The sequence below is a fragment of the Lachnellula hyalina genome (assembly GCF_007821495.1).
Source record: "Lachnellula hyalina strain CBS 185.66 chromosome Unknown contig00039, whole genome shotgun sequence".
In the NCBI taxonomy this organism is placed as follows: Eukaryota; Fungi; Ascomycota; class Leotiomycetes; order Helotiales; family Lachnaceae; genus Lachnellula; species Lachnellula hyalina.
In genome coordinates, this window is record NW_022157153.1 from 95,160 (window position 1) to 120,853 (window position 25,694).

Below are 25,694 nucleotides of genomic sequence, written 5' to 3' on the forward strand. Positions count from 1 at the left end.
TTTCAAGATTGCCGACTAATATCGACGGATTTACATACCATATGCCCCTATGCGCCACTGAGAAGTGCCCCAAGCCTTTGCCAGATACACCAACCGCCTTGGACTCAAAAAGCATTGATCCGCAAATATTGAGAATATAGTCCAAGGCCAAGGCTTTTCAATTGATACCAAACCTTCGATATAGCTCTACAAGAATTCTCCGAATTGCGAAATGTTGTATCAACCATCCGCCGCAAAGGGTCCCGAAGCAATGCTTGTAGAGCAGATAAGGAAACCTACAAAAGCCCCGAACTTATCGTAAGTTCAGACCTAAAACAATGAGACCTTGTGCTAATCAGGCCAGTGACCATCATCCTCTAATTGCCGTCCACATCCGCCCGCCTCAAGGGGAGTTGAACACGTTCCAAATACCCCGAAGCTTCCTCTGCTATTACTCCGGCTATTTCGAAGCGGCCCTCAATGCCGGTTCTAGAGAAATCGAGACACAAGAAATGGTGCTAGAAGGCGTAAGCACTGAAGTGTTTAGCTTATTTGCCAACTGGCTATACACACAAGTTCTTGTCAGCGACACAAGTTGCTGGCCAAGCCACTCCACTCTTATAGATTTGTGGTTATTTGCAGATAGAATACGGGCTCCCAAGCTTCACAACCTGGCTTTTATCTATCTAGATCGGGCACGCAAGCAACTACCCGAGAAACGGAATATCCTCGAAAATGGTTCTCCCCTTCGATATGTTCTGGACACACGGAATTCCAAGAACAACACGAAAATCCCAGAGAGGAATTCGCACCAATCTCTCTTCGGTCTTGCTGGGACGAGATTGACAGACATGCATCGAAGCTCCGAGATGTCGGCTGATATCAACATGGGCGGGACCTGTATCGGGCATTCAAATAAGAGGAAGATGATGGATGATAGGGATACCACAGCCGACGAGCAATGGAGCTCACCAGGTCGACTTGTGAAGAGAATGAGGGCTCAAGCCTCCTGCTGAGAACGGCTAGATTACAGATGGATAATCCTATCTTTATTTGATTTGGCACTGAGGTGGGTCAAGTGCTTGAAACGGTGACAGCTCTCACCATGATGCAAGAGCCGGCTTGGGGTCAGCTCAACTCACCCTGCAGAGCACACTGCTCCTGGACTGGAAGGTCCCAGAAACAGAGATTGTGAAATTATAGTGTATTTGTACTGTATTAATTGTATATTTTATTACTCAATTATTGATGTTCCGTTTAAAAGATAATAATCAAGATGGTCAAAATTATAGATCGTCTATCATACTCCACCATTAAAGTCACACCACACCTGATACCATGATGATAATAGTAGTATCTGTCGCCTCTGCTAGTGCCTAGTCACCTATTCTCCTGGTTTGTTGCGATTTAAAAAATAGCTCTATTACACACGTGACTCTTAAATCTGGCGCGTGTTCGACGCGTCCAGCCGTCTCGCAACATTCTTCATTCAACCTTTCTCACTCCAAGCCCGAATCGAAAATGAAGCCTTGAACGCTATCCGCCAGTTCAATTATTACATCACGTATTATATATAACCCTATTGGGCTTCTAATCGGCAAAGTGACCCAAGACGCGTTGTAAAGGATAAAAGCATGTGAAGCTACGCCGAACCAGACTCTGACACGACATTGATTGACCCCAGAGCAAGTATGAGCATACCTCCAAACTTTCTGTAGGTAGGAATGAATTATTTCTCTATCGACCTAGCTAATGAATATCAGGGACCCACAATCTCTGGTCCCCGTGTTCGTACGGCTCTGACCTCGCGATACTGGAAAAATGTAGGTAGTTTACAACCATTTCTTGGAATACTACTCGCCATACTTCCGCGACCGATTATCCAAATCAGACCCTAGGCTAGGGAGGCTGGTTATCTAGGCACAACCCGATATCTTTGGCAGTGTCGTTCAGTGGCTTTATATGAATAATATTGTTGGCAGAGATGGGAAACGCCCAGCTTGTTGGTACCTTTTCGATTTCTGGATCCACGCGGCGCAGTTCCAAATACCGGTCCTGAAGAACTCTACGCTGCGAAAATTAGACGTTACACGTCTCGAGGAAGGAGGATTCCCATCCCACGAGGTCCAACATGTTTACCAGCACACCAAAAAGTCCAGTCTGTTACGCCGCTACATAATCGATACATGGCACAATCGGCCCCTTGGTGCATAAGACAACTACCCAAGAGAGTTACTATTCGAACTCGTCAGCACAATCAAAGTGAGGCGTCGAACGAATAGGAAGCTGTTGTCTGAAGAGCAGCTGGAGAAGTACTTTGGCAGCGAAGATTGTGAAGACAGTGTATTTGGATCTGGAGAATCTAGGGATGGTTTTATGGCAGGTTCTGGAGAGTCCGAGGATGACTTATCGGAGGAGAAGCCCACCAAGTCCACACATGGAAATTCTACTCTTTCACCAAACAACGCACGCGAAATTCCCGAGACAGATTTGAACTTAGCTAACGAGAAAGTGGAACGTGATATTGAGAGTTTGATAAAGAAAAGAAAGGCGCTTTATTCGGAAGAGCCCCCCTCGACAAATCCATTGGCCCAAGTAGTGAATGGGCCTCTTTTCAAAGCTCTAAAACCCAACCTCGGTGGCCATCGGGAGTGTCTGTTTAGTCATCTGTTTCATTCGAATAAGAAACCGAGAGTGGGACAATGACACCTTGGGGTAGATTCTATCAGGAACCTTGAATTTGTGATCTTTGTAAGAGTTTTTGCACTTGTGCCAGATACCCTTGAGCAGCAGAAAGCTTGATGTACGCTATGTTAAAGTTGAATCTGATGAGTTCCTTCGTTTCATTCCAAAACCCCCTTTAAAGTAGCAAGTAAAGGAGGATATGTATTCATGTTTCGTGCTCTATTCTGGTGGGGATTTAGATTCAATTGCGGGTATAGGTGTTGCTATATCGAACAAATCAAGCTCGGTGCAAACGACGCGGCTACAGTACAACATCTGCAAGTTTCTGACGCGTTTCTCCAACTCCACGTCTCCACGCCTCCCCCAAAACAACCACAAATAAAATCTCGAATATTCACCTACTGATTCTCTTCCACCAACCTCCCAGACGGGCCCATCAGACACCATGACGCTAAACTGATTCCTTTGAATACCAACCTCCGGACGGCCAACACCAGCGCCAACCAGAAAAAAAGGCCTCCCAAGATCAATACCTCGAGATTTCTTTCTGCATAACGTCCTCATCCACCAGTCCGAGCAATTAGAATCTATGGCGGCCTCTCACCAGACCCAAGTTGAGTACAAGAAGCTCCCGACCTTGAGGTGAGTACATGAAGACAGCTTCAGCGATAGCTTCTTCAATCTAAAAGTAACATGTCAATAGAGAACCACAAGACACGGTCACTATATACGTGCGCGAAAGAGAAAACCTGTCCTTCCAAAAGTACATCATACACAAAAACTTCATATGCTACTACTCTGGCTACTTCGACGCGGCCTTGTATTCGAATGTCAAATCAGGAGAAAGCCAGGAAATATACTTGGAGGATACAAAAGAATCGGATGCTTTGGCGTATTCGTTAAGCGGATGTATACACAGACACTTATCCTCAGCGAGGGAAACCCACGCTTCATGTTTTGGTCATATGTTGCTCTATGGACCTTGCAGAGATGCGAATCATCCCAATGCTCCAAAACCAGGCCTTGAGAGAGCTAGATTCGTTCCGAGCTGAATACTACGGTTTCCGCTAGTATTTTCCCTGGGCGTACGGATTCGCCTACGAAAACACTGCAAAAGGCAGTCCGCTGCGCCAATATCTCGTGGATACCTGGGACAACAGAAAGATCAACGATATAGATGATTACCCTCAAGAGCTACTCCTCGACATTGTAAACTCGATCGGGTCGAGAGACCTCAAACAAGGAGGTAGTCTTTCCGAGGCAGAGCTGACAAAGTATTTCGTTGATGAGGAGCCTGTGCGGAGAATGAGGACCAAGTCAGCTATGGACATCACGAACTCTCCAGTGAACAAAATCACCCCTCCCAATGTTAGTACTAGCAGCAAGAGGAGGCGCGATGAACGCACCGCGGAGGGCTCCGAGTCAAAGTCCAACACTATCAATAGTAATTCGACTATCTGAGTTGAACCACTTGACGGCAGGACTCGAATGAACAGGATTGGCGCAGAATGCGCAACAATTTTCTCAGTCAAGCTAGGGAGTGTCTTGAGATAGCGGGATCCAGCAGTTGCAAGGATAGTATCATGTTATGCTTCTTTGCCTCCACACCAAATTGCAGTGGAGGTTTGCACCGCTCTGGCTCTGTGATGGATGTATGATAAACCTGCGATCTTTAGATGTAATACAAGAGTCCTTGAGAAAATTATCCTTGTCAAAAACTTCAATTTAAATTATAATATTTTCTTTTACGTTATCAAGTCAATAACACGCCAGAGGTAAGCGGGGTATAAGGTTCAATGTTATGGATCTCAAATTATTTCATACGCTGGACCGCACTAATCAGACTCACTAGTCTGTCGGTAGGTGTAGGTAGTGCAACCGAGTAAAAGGGGGTCTTCCACATGGATTCCAAGAGGAACACTTGAAATTTTCAAGAAGGGGCCCAATAGGGGACTTTTACACTGGCAAGAAGGTCAAGCAGGCTGTTTTTCTCCTTCAGCACAGTTAGTAAAACCGTAGTACAAGGATATGAATTAAAGAATGTAGGTACTGACGAGACATTCACAGTCTACCATCTCCATATATGTGCAGAATCAATAGCCCACAGATGAGTAGAGTCAGTAGCTAATCCATCTCATTTCCACCTAATGGGATGCCGAAAACCTGTCCAAATTTCTATATCATTCCTTGATGCGAGACAAAAATTCTTGGTGGTTTGATCCGGTGCATCTAGAAACGACGCTATTGTATCGCCTAGAGTGACCAGTGTCGCATCTCGAGCGAACCAATAGGTGAGGACCATACATAAGGCTTTTACAATATTACAAACAATAATAGGTGTGCTGAACCTCAATTTGCATTCCTCGTGCCTGGTCTCGCTGTAACAAGCGCTTACATTGTACATTGCACCGCTGGCACAACCAGGGGCCCCGAAAAACCGTCGGTCAGAAAACACTTATTCTCTAGAGATCATACATATATCTTGAACACGAGCATCTGAATCACCCACTGAGGCCTTGGGTATCATTTCATATTAACACGGTCTCCTATCTGGATCTTACATGCATATCGATTAGTTCCACAAGTTCCTACATAATTTGGTCCCACGCTCCCCTGAATTCGAGAAGATCCCTCTGTCCGTAGGCTTCGCCAGCCACCGTAATAATCATATCGACGGTGGCTCTTGTGTTCCATTTTGATTTGCCAGCAGAGGCTCCTTCCGATTTCTCAGTCGAGCTTTCCTCCGCGGTCTTTAAGTTTCCCAACAATCGTGCTTTTGCAGCAGCCAATTCCTCGCTGAAATCGGAAGCCTCCTCAGGTTGAGACGTTTTTTTAAGGCTTGGAGTGTCGAGAGAAGTCTCCAGGTTGACAGTTTGAGTCGATGATATTAAGGATTGAGGTGCGGATGAATCATCCGCGCTGTAGGCATCCCCATCAATTGCATTCGGCATGACAGGAATTGACGGGTTGGTGGCTCCTTCACCACACAATGTATCCAAATCCTTGCCAACATCCAAGTCAACTTCTGCATCATCCGCACTATCCAAAACCTCACCATCATCCACATCATCGTTAGCCTGAGGATCTACGGCATTCAGCCCTTCATCCAGGTCTGCATCTTCTTTCAACCCCATCCCCACCAATACAGCTTTCTTCCCCAACTCCCTCACTATTCCGATTTCTTCACTCGTCAGTTCTCCCCGCTCCGGCAGCCTTGCCAAAAGACTCCAAGCCCATCGACTAACACCAACGTTCACCTCACTGCCTCTTTGCAACAGGGTCCCGCCCGTCAACAAACCAAGCAGCCTCAAGATTGTGCTTTTGTCCATACTCGCAATCTGTGCCGGAAGCGGATCCACTTGTCGCATTTTCCACCTCCACCATCTTGCGACAGCTGTATTTAACGGCCCAACATGTGTCGGGTGGTCAGCGTCAAGCTTCTCGACAGCTGAAGACGGTGGTGTGGAGTTCTGTAATCGGTCGCGAAGTGCTTCGAATTTCGTCATGATGGAGTCGAAGTATGCTATATTCCTATCGTTCGCAGCCTGTTCTTCGCTCACTTCTGAGTTCGAGTCCGCAGCATAGTATGCGCCATCTCCGTACGATCCGCGATAATCTCCCACACCATTCTCATAGATCGCTCGATCGTTCGTTTCTTCCTTAGGTGCAACCAGTAGGTTTGGTATGCCGATAGCTTCCTCTCTACCATCACACTGGAGTCAGCATTTCTCTGACAAGGGAATATATCTCAGCGGAGTCTCTTATTCGGAACATAGGGCGGGCTTACCTGACAGCTCGCAAATAGCTTAATGCATCCATGTCCTCGCTGTTGTCTAGCTCATTGTTGTCTCCATTGTTTCTCGAAGAATCATCCAGGCCAGGCAGTGCACTTCGCTGGCCATATGTTGGATCGACGCGGGCTTCGACAGTTGGGCGAGAGCGGGATGATTTAAAGTTATACACTTCACTTGGAGAGTCACCACTATGTTTTCGTTTCGTACCCGACATAGCTTGGGCTGTTGTAAGTATGGTGGACTTTGTATGATTTATCTTGAGGTTGAGATTCACCATAATTTGGACTAAATATAAACTTTGATGGTTCTCTCAGCCTCGTGCTTAGTCAGGCCTTTTTGACATCACCTCGGACTTTTTCCAACTTCAATTGTTAGCCTCGTCCTTAATTCCACCACAATCCACAACTCAGATTTATTTTCACAAGTCTCTTGATATAGAAGGTTTCTATTGCAAGTATGAATTCAGTACCTTGAAGAGGAATCGGCTTTCGAGCCTCCCAATATAATACAACACCAATCGCATCAACCCCACCCTCGCCACCATGGCGCTCGACGCCCAAAGCAACTGGGAAGTAGAGATGTCGCAACCTCTCAAGATACCAATACGTCTTCAAAATGAGCAAGCCAGAGATTATAGTGCTTCTACGCCCCGGTCACTTCCCACGATTCAAGCGGTCCGATACAAACCCTCCGACGAGGTCCTCCTCCCCACCGAAATACTCTCCCAGATCCTTTCCTACATTCCCATGAATGCCTCGACACAGTCTACATTCTGGGCTTGCACGCTCGTATCTCGCTCTTGGTACTCCGCCAGCATAACCTCTCTCTATTCTCATCCCCATCTGCATGGCGGGAATTTCCACACCTTCGTCCAGACGGTCTGTCCGTCCAAGAACGCCCATATCCGACAATCTGCTCTTGCGCCTTTGGTCAGAAGGCTGGATATGGGAGAGGTATGTCGCTTTCCATAAAATTGCAAGCTCTTACCAAGTTTCAAGAATATTTTTTTCGCAAAGCATGTCAAAAGATCATACTTACTCATTGCGCAGTTAGTACACAATGCCAGCAAAAGCCTCACAGCGCGACTACTGGGGCGACTGAAAGGCAACATTGAACAATTCATTGCTCCGCAAGCCAGTTTCGGAATTAACTCCTTCGCAGCCCTCAGCAAATGCTCCCAGCTCCGGCACCTAGACCTATCTCTAATCTCAGCCTCAATATCCAACAAACTGCTCTTCCAAACGCTCAAAAACCTGCAACAACTAGAAACGCTCTTCTTCCCGCGATCTTCCAGCCGTGACCTGCGCGGAGACTCAGGACGAGACGAAGTGCCGTATGAATGGCCGCCTAAGCTAAAAGCACTGCACTTGGCTGGCGGAATAGACGATCATTTCCTGGCAACGCATCTAGTGACTATTGGAAAGAGTCTGGAACATTTAAGCATACAACACTGTTCGCAAATCCACCTCGATGCTCTCCTCTGCACCCTCATCGTCCTAGGCCCCCAACTCCTGCACCTCACTATCCGCCACCCCATGTCCCAACTGCACATCGGCGCCCTCAACCCCCTCCTCGAATGCTGCCCGCACCTCATCGCCTTGCGCATATCCGCCGACTACATCACCTCCTCGCTATTCCTGCACCCAGCGCCCAAGCTACAAATCCTGGACCTGGATTGCTCGCCCACTGCGTCTCCAGATGTGGGCGTCGAGCCTGCGGCTGTGTATGAAGCTGTTGAGGAGGGCCGCATGCCGGATCTGAGGAGTGTGAGGGTTAGTGCGCGGTTGGCGTGGAACGCGACGGAGGAGCTGAGGGCTGATGTCAGGGATTTGGAGGAGGTGCTTGGGGATCGGGAGATGGAGGATCCGAAGGGGTTGAAGACGGGGGTTTGGAGTGTTGTTGGGGATTGATTGAGAGACGTACGTGTAATGGGAGTGTGGATGCAAGCAAGTATTTATGTAGGTAGGTTATCCCATGCGCAAGGCCTTGGATACTATCTATTGATTTGCTGTATTCGTCACTTTAGTGGGTGCTTATCTTCTCTTTGGCTCTCTCCTCTAGCTAAATGTGGGGAGGTTTGACGAGAAGAACATCTCCCGACTCTTGAAGCCTTCTGGAAGAAATGAAGCTGATTTTCCACTTTTTACAGCCCCAGTATGATACGGCGCTGTGCCTTGTCTGCAGGTCATGGAAAAAGGTGACCGAAGATGGAGAATTGAATGGCATACGGGCAATGCTTGCATCTAAATATCAATCACCCCGGCACCATTCTTTACTAAAACAAACCACGACGCAGCATCTGGAAGATCAGTGAAGCGTTTTCTATTTTACCGTTCTCTGAGCAACCGAAGCCAGCCTGACCTTCTTTTCGTATAAATCCAGTAATCTTGCCATGACATCTCATTCCAAATGCCTTTCCTCTGCCTGTACAGTCTTCTGTTCCTTTGCCCCATCTCTGTACTCGTCGTTATAAGCCATATCATCTTACAAAAGCAATGTCATATCTCCCTTCCGCGCCTCCCTTCATCTCCGACTTAGCCAGTATGTAGTTCCGTATGGTTTCAAGGGTTCATCGGCCCTGGTATTCAATACCCAATCAGCTGCTTCTTCGCCGCCTTCAGGATACGAATGCTATCATCCCAGACGCTGTCCGTTTCAAGTTGTCCAGGCTCAAACAGTCCATCCGACATTTTCTCTATTTAATGAATTAGTATGATGTCTTTTGGGTTTTCTAGGAGAAGAAAGCTGGAGCTCGTGGGATGTGTCAAGAGCTCATATACATAAGCGAGATGACTTACCGAGCTCGATCTCAAACATCCGCTGCTGATATGCATCGTTGATCCTAGAGTATGTAAGCGTTATCGTTGCTGGTAGCATGTGAAGCAATGGGAGCATACTCTGTGCTTAGGGCACCTACGATCAATTAGTACAATGTTTTATATTGAACGGTATAAACAACTACTTAGAGGCACTACACCACACAACCAAAGAAACGAAACGGAATGGGATCGCTTACCTTTACCAACACCAAGTACGAAACAAGGATCCTCGACCTTGGGCTCAGCTTGTGAAGACAATGTGATTGGCTTGATAGACTGGGGGTCGGAGGTAGAAGGGCGTTGTTGGCTGGCGGTGGCATCTGATTGATTCGCTGGGGGTGCGACCTTGCGGTTGGTGACGTCTCCAATGGCATTGTTAGGACCGTTGCTTGATGGCTTGACAGAGTTGGTGGAATTACCATTCGCTATTTGTCCAAGTGGTTGTCGAGCTGTAGCGTTGTCGGACTTCGCGTTGACACCGTCGAGGAGCATATATTTGGAGACTGCCGGCTTTGGGGGTAGTTTGAAATTAAAAGGATCGGCTAGGGGTGGTCTTTGGTTTCTTGTCTTTCAATTCGAGGCTTGATGGTGATAGCGTTACTACCTGTTATGCGAATTGGTAGTTGGGCCCGAGCTTCTGGCTGCCGACGTGGAGGTGATCGATAGCGTTGTGGGCTGGGCGTTCGATATCGGACTGGGGACCGCTCATATCTCCGGAGCCCTGGCATTAGGGAATCGAGTCGTCGATGCGGAGAACGCGGGGAGTATGATCGTCTTCGAAGCGGTGAACGAAATCTCTCTCTCTCTCACGTGGTTGGAAGTCTCGAGCTGGAGATCGTGAACGTCTTCTTGCTAGAGGCTGTTCGAATGGCCTTACTCTCGGATCCTCCTCTCGTTCGAAGTGCGCCTCATAGCCACGATATATGCATATGCCATTGACCCAAATCGCGCTTCCAGGAGCAACCTTGAGCGCATTGAGGATCTTCGCTTTCAATGGCGGGTCCGCATGCTTTTGAGTAAGTTAGTATTGCCTTAGAGGATGACAGAACGAGACAAAGCAAGATAATTTCAAGACATGGCTAGAGCACGTAGTTTCCATTGCTTGCGAAGTAATAGATAGAAATTAACTCACCAATCCATGCATATCACACCAATCACGAGTTCCTGGTGGAGGTTCTCCTGGAGTCTACATATCCGCGGAGTCAGCAAATTCCGAGAGAGAGAAGGTTGATGGAGCTCGGCAGTAAGTAGCACAACTCTCGGGGGAAATTTCGCACGCATTTGATTTGGCGCCTTTGGGGGCAGTCTGTGTGGACGGGAGGTCAGTTTTCGTCTTTTTCGGGATATAGGAATGAATGTCTCAGAAGCCCTGAGTAGTCATGGAGCAATGCTCTTCGTTGTATCTCAGATCTCGTAAAACGTATTTCATCGAGTGCAAAACCGCGCACAGAATGTTTACACAGAAGAATTGTATGTGCTCTATTGAGTAAGAGTGTCGTAGTGCAGTTGGAATAAGATAGATGCACAGGTAGATACCTACTTCGGATGGTGGTTGGGTGAAATTAGGTTGACTTGGATCATGGAAAGGGGCAAAGCTCACGTGCCTTCCTAGATGGGAACTGCCACCACTCCCCGCCAGACAAGACGTCAACAACCTTTCCTCAGATGGATTCCTTTCTTCTTCTTCCTTAACAACACACAACACATCATCATCATCATCATCTTCTTGCTACAGTGAACAAAGCAAATCAGCGTGGAGGTGTCTTCGGAGACATCTTCGTTGCGTCAGCCTTCTGACTTCCATCACTGTCTTTAGCTCTTCACGAATGCACCAGAGATTTGGCGGTAGCTTGTACTAACAGCGCAGTCACCAACAGAATTAAAGCTGAGGACTCTCTGCGGCTTCATCTTGCGCTCATTGAGTTACCATCAGCCCAAACTTTGAACTTCCTCACGACCGTTAAGTCGGCGTCGACGGGTCGAAACCGTAAAGGTTACCGCAAAGGTGAGGATGCACCACGTAAAAACCGCAACAGACAAACACGACGCGAGAGAACAGAACTAATCCTGATGCCTTCAGATGCCTATCGCATGCACCAATTGCTTGCGGTTTCATTTTGGGGAATGTTGGGAGGGAGAGAAGCAATGCCACCGTTCCTTGCCCTCCCCTGCTCTCTTGATCAAGTATCACTGACTTGTTACAGGCTGCGAACAATGGAACCACATTGAGAGATGCAAGTTCCCAAGTCCCATTCAATCCCTCTTCGGCGATAGTTAAAGAAGCCCAAGGAAAGTTCATAGGAGCTAAGTCTGAAAGCACTCACTTTCCACTTCAATCAAACTCACTTCGCGGACGAATCCGCCAACGAACATATGCATTACAACTACATAGTAGCAGCGCTTTGTTGGACACATATCGAAGGAGGCCATGATGTGTACTGAAATCGTTTCACTGGTTCGTACATATCCTACTTTGGCTATTCGAGTACTTATGAAACCCCAAACCTTTCCTCACCTATTATTTCCCTGATCCTTCATGCAATGTAGTGTTCAAGACAATCTTTCTTCCGCGCAACATGTCCATCCTTTAAGCTCTTTCAAGGGCTTCCAAGACAACTTCCCGGGGACCTGGTCAGTGTACGGGGCAAACTCTCTTGTGTAGTCCATATGCGTCCAATTCTCCGGACTAAACCTTTCAACCTTGTTTCTGGCAATTTTTGCCGGCCTTTTGCTGTTTTCGATCATTCCAGCAATGGGATCTTCCACATCAGGCTGAATTTGCTCGTGAGGTTCTGATTCTGTTGATTTTGTGACAAGTTTATTCTCCCTGGGTTTCATATAGCCCGAGCCACACAAGACAGATTTGATGTCGTTGACGTAGTCCTGGAGTTCAGGGTCGTCTTTCCCAGCTAAGTCCAACGCCTCCTGCACAACGTGTAACCGCGGAGTTTCTGTTACCCCGATATCATTGGTCCAGGAGATAAATTTAGATGAGGTTTGTCACAAACCAAAGTAGACCAAACCCAGGCAATTGCCAAATCCTGATTTACTGAAGCTTGATAGAGGCGAACGAAAATAAGAGGCGGAATTGACTTATGCATAGTAGCTCTGTCCTAAACCAAGCTCTAAACCAAAAGCAATCTGAGTGAAGTTCAGCCTGGACAAACTTTATTAATAGTGGATCTTGATGTTATACATATTAGATGATTTTCAATGTCACAAACAATAGAACGTGGGCAGCAAACGAAGATAGATGAACTATTAGCCATTGAACTTAGGACTACTGCATTAATTGAGGAGAATGTCAGACCCTCACCATCAGGAAAACTAGACTGGTCGGGAATGATTTCCATCTCTAGACTTGTGCAGCTATAATCAACTCACCAGATGAAGCAGACGTATAACTTGAGCGACATGCACTTACTTCAAAAGCTACTGCAGTTTACAACTAATCAAGCTTAAGGTGCAAAAGATAACTTTTAGAGCTGATTACAAGTCTTTCAAATCCTCTATCAAAAAATTGAAAACTACCTAGTACCCAACCGATAAAAATAAAGCAAAAAACATACAACAGCAGGTATTCGCTGGTGGTCACCCACCCAACTACTAATCTGCCGATCTGAGGCTTGTGTATGGCAGAGCGGACGGGATGCCCAATTCTCCTCAGTCTATGGTCGTATGTGATTGTAATTATGTTATTTGAAATATTATTCGTATAAAATTAAAGTTAAAGAGGTTTCCCGGGCGCTAAGCTAGATTCGGCGGCATTCAAGCTTCAGTTGGGAGCAATGTGAATATCCCAATTCGGTCTAGCGTAATTGGACTCCTACACCACTTACCAAGTTACCGCAGCCACTACTGCATGCAGTATCACCCTGTGATACCAACAGTTGGGCATCCAGAGCAAGTGCGCAGAAAGTGGCATGTGAACTTTAGGCAACCTTTTCCGGTGCTCCTCGTCTACTTACAAGTCTTATCTCCTTTCCACGCTTCTGTGAACTCATCACACAGGCCCCTTAGCTATCATCGAGACCAGAGCAAAAAGCCCGAAATGTCAACACCGCCTGTTCAAGTCCAATGGAGCCTTAATGACACCTCGCAATCGGTATTTTCCGTCTTGAGAGGCGTCATGGCTGCGGCGACAAGTGAAAACGTCCAAGTCCTCGCTCTGCTTTCTTGTGAGCGATTTGGTAACACCATCGCTATGAGTAACGAAACAAATTCCAAGGTCGTATACACCCTCGTTCCAACACCGGATCCAGCTCCAGTTAGATTCTTGAAAGGACTCGTAGGCTTTTCCACGGGCGATTGCGCAACGCAACTTAGCAATAGTTTGGCAGGAATCCGCTTTCTAGGATTAACGGCTGCTATTGTTACAACGGTCGGCTCCTTCAACAGCGCAAAGGCTCTCGATATCATGCTGAGAAGTTCGGCAACTGACTTGACATTATTGCCGACAGTAAGGCAGTTGAACGATCTGCTAGGGAGCCTCGAGACCAGATGTTACCGTTGTGGCTTTACTGACTCCGTCGTGGGTTGGCAAATCATACTCCAAAGGGAGATTTTGCCTTCCATTTCTTCAGAAGCAGTTCGAAAAAATCTGACGGAAAATGCCCTGTTAGTGCCTTCTCCAGAGACAATAGCTGACCTCGTTGGCGCTTTTCGTCAAGTTGCACGAATGGGATCCTCGACGGTAATTGGGGCGACGATAAAAGTCCGTGAATCCGCACCCTGGATCTTGGCCTTTGCACAGTGGTGTCTAGATGTTCCCCCATCCGTGTACATGGATGGAATAGCAGGTGCGGTCCTTGAACAACCACAGTCTCGGATTAGGTTTATTGTCTCGAATGATTTAAGCAAGCCACTCGAACTTGTCGTCCATCACCAACTTGAGGATATAACCAAACTCCTCGGACCGGCTTCTCGGCACCCAATGAGCGGAATGGTTACCGTTGATACATACTACCCGTGGCTATTCCAACAACTTGGTTTCACGGGAGATACAATGTTCAGACTGCTTCGCCAGACCCTTGAGCACGCCATTCCTCAAGTCCTGTCAGCAATGAGGTGTGGGAGGTTCACACGTCTTGGCCAAACTACGACTTCCGAACATCTGCTCGGCTCCATCGACAACTCTGTGAACACCTGCTACCTTAGTCCACTTCCAAATATGAACATTATAGCCCAAGTATATGCAAAAGCTTTAGCTTTGGATGGACCAGTACACTTCATCACCCTGCAACAGGGCATGCTTATCGCCGACCTGCCACTGGTTTCTCGTCATCTTGAGTCATTGATGGAGAAGTGTTATTGTGAAGAATGTTGCGAGTCTACACAAAGATACGCTGAACCAGTGTCAAACAAGGGCTTTTGTTACAAAAAAAGCTTCTTTCGGTCGATAGGATTTATAATCGCGGAAATATTTGTCCTATCGCTTTTCGAGTCTTCGACACCGGTACTAGTCAGACTCTCACTGGACAGACAGCAAGGCCTTCCTGCGCTGGACAACAACTTTGCTCAAGTCATCAAGTCTGGCAATTCCCAAAAATTTGACGATATGGACCTTATCGATTGGGCTAGAAGTATGGTTGGACATGTGTTTGACGACGAGGCTCCGGGCTTGCTACTGACCTCAGGGAAGGGTCAGGTGATATACCCTGTCGTACTCGACACATTCTACGTTGAAAAACAGGGGTACTTGAAGCTTTACTGTTTGCCAGGATTACTGAGATATCAAAACGAAATCTACAGCGTCGTGTCATCAGTTGATGGTGAAAATGCTGAATATCCTCACTCCAATCTACCCGCTTACCCGAAAGTTTTCCGACCATTGAATCTCTTTAAAGAGTTCATGTTGTCTTGGAAGATAAGTATTAAAGAAAATAAGGAGCTTTGCATCAAGCTAATGATGTGTTCCAGCTCTGATACCTCTTTTAGAGTTGAAACTGACCCGTTGTTAATACTACTGTATTTGAGGGATACGCTTTTGCTTGAAAGATGTCCTCACAATCTTCAAGCTCAACTTACAGATGCGGATCGATTTTCTTCGTATACTTCTCCTTGGTATCAAGACGAAGAAGCTTCGGATGCAGCCTCCCAAGTCAGCGTTGTTCCTGTAGATGGCGCCGATGATCTTCGGTGCTTTGCAATTGCTTGCCAAGGTTCATCAGTCATGCGTAGAAATTCTTGTCTACAGTGTAGTCTTAATCTATGCAGGAATGCCGATGTCCACTCTCTTATTCTCTAAATAAGGATAGGAAATAGTTGTCATTGGTTTGTACCCAGGATCTACTATCATAGCAAGGGGATCCGTTTACTTGTATTTAACGAATCAGTAGCGTAAATCCAAAGTCTTCTAAATAAAATTATAGTATTCGAAATATGAAATAGGGGATTTCTTTTTATATAGGGGCTTCGTATCACCGGCCGCTACATGTATACCTTGCCGCCGCTTCCTAAGACTGGTTAGGACCGTCACCAGTAGAGGTCCAGGTGCTCATCCACCAATAAGCAAAAATTGTACATTCCTAGCAAATTCACTTTGTTCTAGATCTTATGATTTTTGATATTTTTAAAGAATCCCCTGCTAGTCGCCAGTTATATTTCGAATCCGAACTTTGGCTTTTGGATAAAAAATAGAAATTTGAAACCAGATTCCGAATTTGGTATTGAGGAAACTGGATTTGGCATGTCGATCTGAGGCAAATGTACGCCTAGACCGAGGAGATAGCCCAATTCTCTTAATTATATAATACCCAAAACAGGAAACAGGAACCCGGAATAACAACGACTTCTAAATTCCCGGCTTTCCTAATTCTATTCCTCCACTCTATTTTATTATTTGTAACCTTTTTAGACGTCGAGCTCGGAATGAACTCTTCCAAACTACTAACCCATCAAGATTCAAGGAATTCAAAGCAAATTCACATTCGTAGAGGGCATGTTTATGTTAGCCATTTTTCTAGTTGACACTTCTGCTTTTGCTTCTCTAGGGACATTGCCGTAACTGGTTGTCTATTTTAAGGCATAGTCTTATGGTGTTGACGATATGTTACATTTACCCTATGGAATGACTACTAGTATGCTTCTTGTCATCTCTGGCGCACAAATGTAGTGTCATTGCGACATTTCTGTGTAGCAGAAAACTTCAAGTTCTCATAATACTTGGACCGGTAACTACCTATAGAATTAATATTGCCCCGATTTCCGATTCCCTAGCTCTAAATTAGAAAAAGCAATATCAGCCTTCTCGGGTCGTCAAGTCACTTAAAGGAGAGAAGCCGGTAGACAAAAAAATTGCAGAACTTGGTTAGAGTACTGTAACTGACTTTAGGGGCGCGCGCCTGTACCTAAATACCAGTTCCCGCCAGTTTTATTTTCTAAGCCTTAATAATATCCCTAATTTCCCTTTCTTACTTCCTGCTAGAAGTAGAAATGTATTTTGCTTTCTAGATTAATTAATATTCTAGCAAATACTATTTACTTTTTTAAAAATACTATTAAATGAGAGTTAAATAAGGATCGAAATACATAAAATATGCCTGAGGCTAGTAACCTTATTTCGAATCCGGTGTATATAATCCTAAGAACAACTCCGAGCCAAGGCTTATGCTAGAGTAGAACGTCGAGATAGCCCAATTCTACTCAGTCTATGGTCGTATGTGGCAAAATTATTTTTATTTAGGAATATATACCACGTTTTAATATAGATTATTTAGCGGCTTGGGAGCAAAGGATCTAGGATCCATAGACTTATATGGAGAAGCGGCGAGGTTGAAGGATTCTACCCAATCGCCAGGCCGTTGAATTCACGATACTGGAATAAGAGGGGTAGTAATATGGCAACCGGCATAGCATACTGTGTGAATGGGCGGGGCAAAATGTAGCACCACATCATGGCGAGTCACTTATCCCGCTAGTATGATGCATCTAGTCATGCCAGCTTTCTTGTATATATACTGTCCACTATCAAACTTCTAATTACAAGCTCACTGCAAGCCCCAATCCACTCATTTAATCCTCATCGCTACCAACACCCCGCCTCTGGGAGTGCCACGTATGTCAACGCTCTTCAAATGTAATTGAGCCGAGGGAGCAATATTGGCGAGAGGGTCAAATCCTACGCTGCTGTGGCTTGTTTTGCGCAGATCACGGAGAAAACGGCTAAAATCATATTCGATGTCCAGACTGCAAGAACCTTAATGACGATGAAAGAGGGACTACCTTGAAATATTGTGACACCACTTTGGTACCAGCGTTGAGGGGGGTTTGTGACTGCCCTAACCTCCCTCCTAGAAAGTCCATCATCGACTATGGCAAGAGTTATCCTAGTGCGCAGGCTATGCTAAGTAGAAAGAGGAATCCTTATTAGAGTGATTCATGAACAAGACGGATTAGAACGAGACAAAGAATGTATAGTAACGATAATGCGATACGACTTTAGATAAGAATATCTCAAGGTGTGGAAAGGTTAGGTCTTGACACTTTGTGCCCACCCCGCCCATGATTTGATGTTGTCCTATTTTAACTCCCTTCGGCAAAGGTCTCAGCTAGGACTCTGATGGACAAGACCATGATCAGCAGCCCAATTGTGACCACTATTGAGAAGAATACGCCAACCCAGCCCAGTGCCATAGCCGCTGGGCCAACATGTCCCCTCACTGTTCCGTACGATAGACTTCGGATCATACTGGCGGCGGCCGATGTTGCAATGTGTTGGAATATGGGTTGAATTCCGACCTTTACAGTCATGTGACATCATGTGATCTAGCTTAGTCAGCAGAAGAGGCATAACCTCTTCGCGTTTGCAATACTATTATGAATGCTAAGCATTAATAACCAAATATAGAATCAAGTCTATACTACGTAGTAGAGAAGTGATCACGTATCAAACCTGCGATACCAACACAATGTGTTGCCATAATGATGACACAAACGCAAACAGTGAAGCCAAGGTAATTAGTCCCAACGCAAGCTGTGATACTGGCCGCGATGGGAAGGGTTTGGCTTCTCGCTCGCTGCCCTCAGCATCCCCTTCTTCGTGCCAACCGGGGAAAGTTGCTAGGAGAAGTATTGTTATGAATACCAGAGGAACGGCAGTAAATCTAGGTTTTAGATCAGTGCCTGGAGTAGGACACACGCCATAAGATGACCCGGATCCGACTTACACCAAACCGTCAAAAACTATCTCCTCCTTGAACTTCCCAGCGATCCAAATTAAATTTAAGGGATCCCCAACACTACCTTCAAACAGACTAGCACCCACAGTTTGAGACTTCAATAGATTCGCCAGGGTAGTCGCGCTGCTAGAGCAGAGCCATATTCCTGTATTTTGCACAATCCCATATATCCAGCTCTAACTTCTAGGGAAGTATTGTTTCGCATACCGGCACCGGTAAGACCGGAAAATGTGTTTGAAATATTCGAATTGACTTGCGCAGGGTCGGCGGTCAAGGTAGTCGTATTTAGGTAGGAGACGGAGAGTAGGTACACATTAGTGAGACTGTTGGAGGAAGTGCAGCCGGCAAGCAATATGGCTATGACAAGTTAACTGGTGGTTCCTTCCCTCGTGCCACATTGTATTGCTTACACAAAACAATAATTGTTATAGCAAGAAATATCATAAGAACATGATGGTATCCAATAAATGGTATTAATCCTGCGCAAAACAGCTAGGTTAGCATCGTACCGCAAAATCGGAGGAAAGACGCTTACTCATCCAGCCTACTTGAAAGTGGGCCGCCATGATTGACGCGTCGCAGAATTGTGACTACCTTTACACTTCTAGCATAAATATTCACTGCTCATCAAGAAAGCAAGGCAACACTCATGGACAGAAAAACACTCAAGCGATTGAGAATGTTGGAAGGATTGAAGTCGAGTCTGCGGCTGAGGACACAACGCCGTCCGTCCCCCGCTCAGTGGGGCGACGCCTGTACAAACCCTGCACATTATCACAGCGCGGCTCTGGTGGCTCATTCGTTGGTTGAGCACTGTCAACATGTCCCCACAAGATCTTCAGCTTTCTAATTCTATTTACGCGATCCAGGAGATTGGATTGGACTCAAAATTAAGTAGCACAATGCTAAGAAGTACAACCTACGATACCAGAATACCGCAGGCCTCTACCGCATACATGGGAGCGTTCAACACCAAATCTGTCTTTCAAAAGCGCTGAGGCATTTACTTTGTGGCTCAGGAATTGGTACGTACTTGACTCTTTGACTTCTGACATGAAGATATCGGTAGCTAAGGATAACAATGCCAGGGGAAGTGAGCTTTGGCCACGTAATTCAAGATGCAAAGTTCGAGCGCAGAGCGTCATGAGATGTCTGGGGCTTTGCCAGACCATAGCACCCTTTCTCAATCAGGCCAAAGACCGGATGGCCAGCCATCTAATGACCGTGTCCGACAAGAGGAAAGTGGAATCGGGCCAGAGGAAGATGAATTTCGGGCTCCAGCTCCGCAAAGACGACAATCCTTCTTTGTCATCTCCAACCGTAGGCGGGATGCTGATGCTGACGCTGACGCTGGCGGCAATGCTGCCCCTCCCGAAACAATCTCTATCAAGCCTGCCCAAAGGACCAGCACGTTTGAGATTGGCAAAGGGAAGAAACGCCGCAAAAAACGCCCGAGAGAATCCTCGCTCGATGCAATACTACGGCATGCGGTCAACGGGCCTCTTGCTGGTGGGCAGGAGGCTCAAATTCCGCTTCCGGAATCGAGACCGGAATCTCCGTCTAGTATTCGTGTTGAGCCAACACCACAGATTTCTGTTGGTGCCAAGGCCAAGTCATCCCTTGAAATCATTACCGAAAAAGGCATTCCTCCTATACCCTCAGAGGCCTTGCCTTCCTCTATCGCACTTCCCGAATCAAGACCTCAATCGTTAGAAAAGACCAGAGATACGCAGCGACAGGAACCACTGAAGGAGCAACACCAACCTCGGCAACAACAAGTTACGCATGCACTACCTCCGAAGCCACCTTTGCCTTTATATGAATATGAGCATATGGTTACGAGGGCTTCTAGTTTCCTAAAGCATTTAAAAGACGGACACATCAATGCGATTTCTCGTCACGACACTCTGAATATCAGCTACCTGGATTATTGGCGGACACCCGGATCACCAGTCATTGTCAACCGCCCGGACACGCAGGACGAAAACCACGTTCTGAGAATTCTTGGCAACATTCCAGATAATGTTAGACAACGCCTAATTGTTGTGGAAAATCTCTCTCCACGCACCATCAGCTGCTTAGGAAGGCGGTTTGGAGTTAGTCCCGAGTTCTTTGAAGAGCACTTGATTAACTCCGGGTACGAGGGCCTACATTACAACGATCAGCCTGCTCATGCATGGACCACCTTCGGCTTGAAGAAGTCTTATGTTTCGATGCGATGGCACCGGCCCGTATTCCGGCTTCCCATTGTTCCATTTCGGAGAATGATTTAAGAGAGCTTTTAGATCCATCTATTAGCCGTTTGGAGTATACTTCGGATACGTCGAGACACATGAGCATTTACCAAACGGAGACTAACATATTTCGGTCCGAGTGGGAATTCTGGACGGACTCGAGGATAACGCCGCGTATGAAGAGGGTCTGCGGGTGGGAAGAAAGGGCATCTATCTGGAGTCAAAAGCTCCCGGATAGAGACTGTCGAATTGGTATGTTCAACAACTTCCCAGTTGTCATTTTTACTCACCTATGCAGTGGTCCTAGTTCTAGATCCTTTGCCAACACTAGGTCAAGGAATCGAGCGGGACGTTGTAGCAGCAAGACGTCTTCCTTCCGAAAGCAGTGGGAGCCGCAGCTTGTCGGATGATTGGGATGCCGGCAGCTATGCCAACAGGCAGCGTCTACATAATATGGCTGATGTGGAAGCACTGGATAGGTTAGCTGATCATATGCAGAAGCATGAGCTCATACGTAAGCCACAAGTTACCTGGGTACAACGCATATTTCAGCTCATTACAGGCAGGGAAGAACCCGAAGAAGACGCCTCCGAAGATGAGTTAGCGGGGAGGTACGAATATACCCGGACCACAGAATTCAAAGCAATCAGGTCACGAACAATATTCGAGCAGACTGCCCATAGAGCCCACGTGAGTGTCGATTATGACGATGCTTTTCGCTCTCCGGACGGCATGGATATTCTAAGACAACAATTATCTGACACAAGATCCACTACGGTGGACTTTTGGCAACGGCTTACCTATACGGGAAATCCAAACGACGGTATTGGATTTTCAGGCGTTGTGAGCCCACTGTTCCAAATAGTTCAGCGAGATTCAACCAATCTCCTAAAGCTATTACACAATGCCCTCGACGGAATCAACGTTGAGATTTTGGACGACATAAAGATAGAAGACAGGCTCGCTATATGGCGCCAATTGATAACCCGAGCGCAACTTGAACTACCTGAACTCAAACGATCTGTTACTCAATTCCTCTCTTTTCTTCAAATTCTAGATCCTCCAGATCCCAATCCGATAGCAGATAATCCTAAAACAGTCTTGGAGCATACCGAAGGGAATACAATCCCGATGGAACTGGAAAACCTCTGCGAACAAATTGATAATATGATGCGAAGGCTCCAAACAGCTTCATCATCATTGACCTCAAATATGGCCTTGCTTGATAGTCGGCGATCTATCGCCGAAGCCCAAGCCGTAACAAAGCTAACTGAACTTGCATTCTTCTTCATCCCACTAAGTTTTGCCGCTACATTATTTGGCATGCAGATCGAGCAGTTCGAAAACCGTGCGCCTCTCTGGATATTCGTTGTTATTGGTCTCGGATTCGTTGCAGCAGCCTACCTCGTTAGACTCGTCATCCGGAGCACGTGGCTACGTAACCTGATACAAGCCTACCAAGCGAGTATTAGAGTCTACGCTGACAGCAAACGACGACCGGTACAAAGAGGCAACGTTCCTGCCTCCGTATTCCTCGGTTGGGCAAGCTATGAAGTCAACAGTGCAGCCCGAGTAGGCATCAGTCATGCTTGGGCATGGCTCACGAAGACTATCCCAAAGATGCTAGCAGAATTTTGGGACTCGACGGAGTTTGTCATCAACATGCTACTCATCATATCTGTTCTTGCCGGTGCTCCAATTGCGGTGCTTTGGACGCGAAAAATAGACCACGGAATCAAGATAATGATTACGATTGTCGTTCTCTCGTTTGTGTCATTGGTTTATTTGTAGTCCCGTATTGGAGGCATGCGGACCCCGAGTCCCGTAGTGCACTTCCGAGGCTATTTAAGAAGAGGTTCAAGCACTTCCATCTCTCGAAGCTCGCTGTCCTTTTCGTAATTCTTTGCGCTCTCGCTATTGCCGTGGTGCCACTTGCTATAATTTGGACTAGGCCTGTTGCCCCTGGCATTCGAGCTGCAATCACGATTGTCATCGTTTTGCTGGTTGTCCTGATTATAGTCTTTCAAGCAATATACAGGCTCGTCTCGGCAGCGAGGGCCGGCGGGGGAAGTAGTTCGGGTTCGGACAGTTTCAGTCTCTCGTTAGCCGACGATTAAGACTAGAATGGCAAATATCCCCTTGATTTTCGTAGTTTCATTATGTAATGTAGCTGAGCACACCAGCCCATCAATGTCACTCAGCCACCCTTTGCTTCAGACTCGCCGACCTTTGCATGGCAAATGAAAAGAGTTGCAAGTACAAACAGAGATTAGAACGAAAATGTAAGATTATAAAATAACACAGCTATTTGGTTGCACATGCCAGCTCAAATTTCGTCCAATGCGAACCCCTAATGCCATGCATGGGTGAACTCAGCCTCATTGCTTCCTCACCTGACACCTGAACCTCACCTTCCATCACCAACATTGCTGAACTGCAAACCATACCAACCGCCACAGACAATTCATTCACATACCCAACAATGTCTCAAGACCCGAAGACCAACATATTCATCGGAAACAAGCCTGGTTCTCCCTAGTTGATCGTGCCCTAAAGAGGGGCGCACTCTTCTAAGTTCTGCGACAAATTCCTGAGCGTCTTTCCGCGCTACAAACAGCTCAGTCCCGATGAGTGGGACTTTCTTAGTTACAATGACCCCGCTACGTTTGCTGAACACCATCACGGAATCTTTGATCTGGAGGCGTCAGCCGCCGCTAATTTGTGTCATCTTCCGCCTTCACAGCAAAGATGTTGTTCACGTTGCCAGTTGATGTGCAAGCATTTCCGACCACCCGTCAAAATTGACCCAATGCATGCAAGTATGTTCCACGATATCTCTGGCTTTGAGGTCTTACTGACCATCAACCCAGTCCCTAACGCTTCTTCTCTTTCGTCCATCTTTCGCTACTGGCAATTATGGGGTACTGGTGTGCCATTGTACAAAAATGGAATTGGATGGTCGTCAGGGACGTCCAATTCCTCGGCCAATATTTCATCTTCATGCCTGTACATTTCCCATTGTACATCATCTGGGGTCTGTGTTTCTCGCTGCGGCGAATCATGCACAAAGATTCCGTCAATCTCTCTTTTCAGTATTGGCCCATACTTCTGGACGTGTTCCCAGAAGCCATCCCTAGTATATCGACACCAAGGTTCGTGCCAAATAGACTCGGGGAACTTCAAGCGACGAGCAGAACGAGTCTCGTCAGAAAATCTCTTGCAACCGATGCAGGCACGACAAAAGTATCCGCCTACAAACTCTTGTAGCTCACGGTCAAAATACGGCGCCCGAAGGAAGGCTATGTACCGATTGTTCATGGGCTTCTGAAACCAATTGCCCAAATAATTGGCGGCGACGGCTGACTCCGGTGCCCGCCGTCTCACACGCTCTGGCTCTGGGTCTGGATCAGCGAGGTTTTGGCATTCCTCTTGCATTGCATTCATTGCATTCATTCTGTCTAACTCAGCAACGGCGGCTCGTCTATCAAAAATGCGTCCAGGAGTGTTTATAGTAGCGTAAGAACCTGGGCCCATCTCCCCATACTTGCCGAGCACTGCAGCAATATGCGGGATGCGTTTGAGGATATCAGTTGTTATCTCGAACTGCGTGTCCTTTCTTGAAGTTTTCGGTATGAAATCCCGGTAGCGCCTCCAGCAAGGCCAGCATATTCGGTCGGCGGTGATGAGATACAAGAGCTCGCCAAAGTGCTTTTCACATCTGCTACATCTTGTGTCGTATAGACTTGCGGCAAGTTGTCTCAGTGAAAAAAACCGGCACTTCATATTAATGACCGCGCTCATGGCCTTGGGGAAGGAGACGACGAAATTAAATTCCTGTAACGATGATACAACGGCAGTCGCCCGCTGGTTGACGTTCCGAAGGTTGAGCACGCTCAAAACATCAAGGTGTAATATTATGTCGGATAGTATCTCAACTGGAAGCAGTGTTAGGCGGCCTAGAGGAAACAACCGGGGCGGCGGCGGCGGAATGTCCCCCACCTGGCTCAACGCATAGTGCCTAACAATTGGATTTATGGTTTCTTCTGGCGATTCTCCCCCCTTATGTACGCAATCTCCCAGGAAAAACCCGGGGCGAGGTGCGCGGATAGCAATTTCATCAAAGTTGGTGACCGTAATGGCAGCCATTTCGAAACTAGAGAGGTTGTAGCTCCGCTTACAAACATACAATAGTAGTAAGATGGAGAAGGGATTTTGCGGATATAGGCTTTTATTTATCAAATATAAGGGAGGAGCCCGCACGCACCCACCTAACTTGAAACCAACTAACGTAAGCCGAAAACTGCCACGAAACTCCAACTGTTGGGATACCTGTCACGTGCGACACGTGACCTTAGTCCTGATGACTAAGCAGCGATGAGGCCTTTCACCTCATCGCCGCAACCTTAGCTAGAACGTCTTCCACAGCTAGAAATGCAACCACAAAACGACATCTAGGCCAGCACTAGTGCACACACCTTGTGATACCAACACCAACTCCTCCAACTCGCCACGAAACCCAACCTAGCTGACATTCAAAAGCAAAAAACCCGAAACAATAATATATGACCCAGATACGCAAACCAAAAAAAAAAAAAAAAAGGATAAACATGCGAAGCAAACAGCAAGCCCACATCTACTTCTCCCCCATATCGATCAAATCGTTTTCTGCCTCCAAGGGTGCTTTATTAAAATTAGCAGGCTTTCCGATAGTAGGCATGCCCTGCTTCCACTACACGTTCGCGAAGTTAGCATTGCCTAAACAAGAAGAGATTTTGAGATTTTGAGAGGGTTCGGAAGCATTCTAGATGTCGTTAATTCTAGTGACTCGGAACTCCCAAGACACTATAATATACTCCCAAATCTACCAAAAATAGGGAATTAAATGCTCGGGGAACATGCATACCATCTGACTAGGCGCTTCGTCAAAGTTGGCCGAGTTATATCTCCAGATGGACTGGACATTTGAACCGGGCTTTGTAAGCTCGTAAGCTTCAAAATCCGTCC

At 46.6% G+C, this 25,694-nt stretch overlaps 5 protein-coding genes across 5 annotated transcripts; 3 read left to right on the forward strand and 2 right to left on the reverse strand.

Annotated features, from left to right (window-relative positions):
- Positions 1 to 211: 211 nt before the first annotated feature.
- LHYA1_G003506 (uncharacterized protein) lies at positions 212 to 995 on the forward strand (the record flags this gene model as incomplete). Its single annotated transcript, XM_031148475.1, has 2 exons — positions 212 to 297; positions 344 to 995. 2 exons carry the CDS (start codon positions 212 to 214, stop codon positions 993 to 995), a joined length of 738 nt encoding a protein of 245 aa, XP_031006733.1.
- Positions 996 to 5,252: 4,257 nt separating this feature from the next.
- Positions 5,253 to 6,672, reverse strand: LHYA1_G003507 (uncharacterized protein; the record flags this gene model as incomplete). The annotated part of the gene is made up of 2 exons (XM_031148476.1): positions 5,253 to 6,366; positions 6,452 to 6,672. The coding sequence occupies 2 exons, from the start codon at positions 6,670 to 6,672 to the stop codon at positions 5,253 to 5,255; spliced, it is 1,335 nt and encodes a 444-aa protein (XP_031006734.1).
- A 328-nt stretch (positions 6,673 to 7,000) lies between these two features.
- YDR306C (F-box protein) lies at positions 7,001 to 8,368 on the forward strand (the record flags this gene model as incomplete). The annotated part of the gene is made up of 2 exons (XM_031148477.1): positions 7,001 to 7,411; positions 7,508 to 8,368. 2 exons carry the CDS (start codon positions 7,001 to 7,003, stop codon positions 8,366 to 8,368), a joined length of 1,272 nt encoding a protein of 423 aa, XP_031006729.1.
- A 4,960-nt stretch (positions 8,369 to 13,328) lies between these two features.
- LHYA1_G003509 (uncharacterized protein) lies at positions 13,329 to 15,524 on the forward strand (the record flags this gene model as incomplete). Its single annotated transcript, XM_031148478.1, has 1 exon — positions 13,329 to 15,524. The coding sequence occupies one exon, from the start codon at positions 13,329 to 13,331 to the stop codon at positions 15,522 to 15,524; it is 2,196 nt and encodes a 731-aa protein (XP_031006730.1).
- Positions 15,525 to 17,800: 2,276 nt separating this feature from the next.
- LHYA1_G003510 (uncharacterized protein) lies at positions 17,801 to 19,022 on the reverse strand (the record flags this gene model as incomplete). The annotated part of the gene is made up of 5 exons (XM_031148479.1): positions 17,801 to 18,016; positions 18,171 to 18,381; positions 18,445 to 18,601; positions 18,664 to 18,813; positions 18,992 to 19,022. 5 exons carry the CDS (start codon positions 19,020 to 19,022, stop codon positions 17,801 to 17,803), a joined length of 765 nt encoding a protein of 254 aa, XP_031006761.1.
- Between the last annotated feature and the right edge of the window lie 6,672 nt (positions 19,023 to 25,694).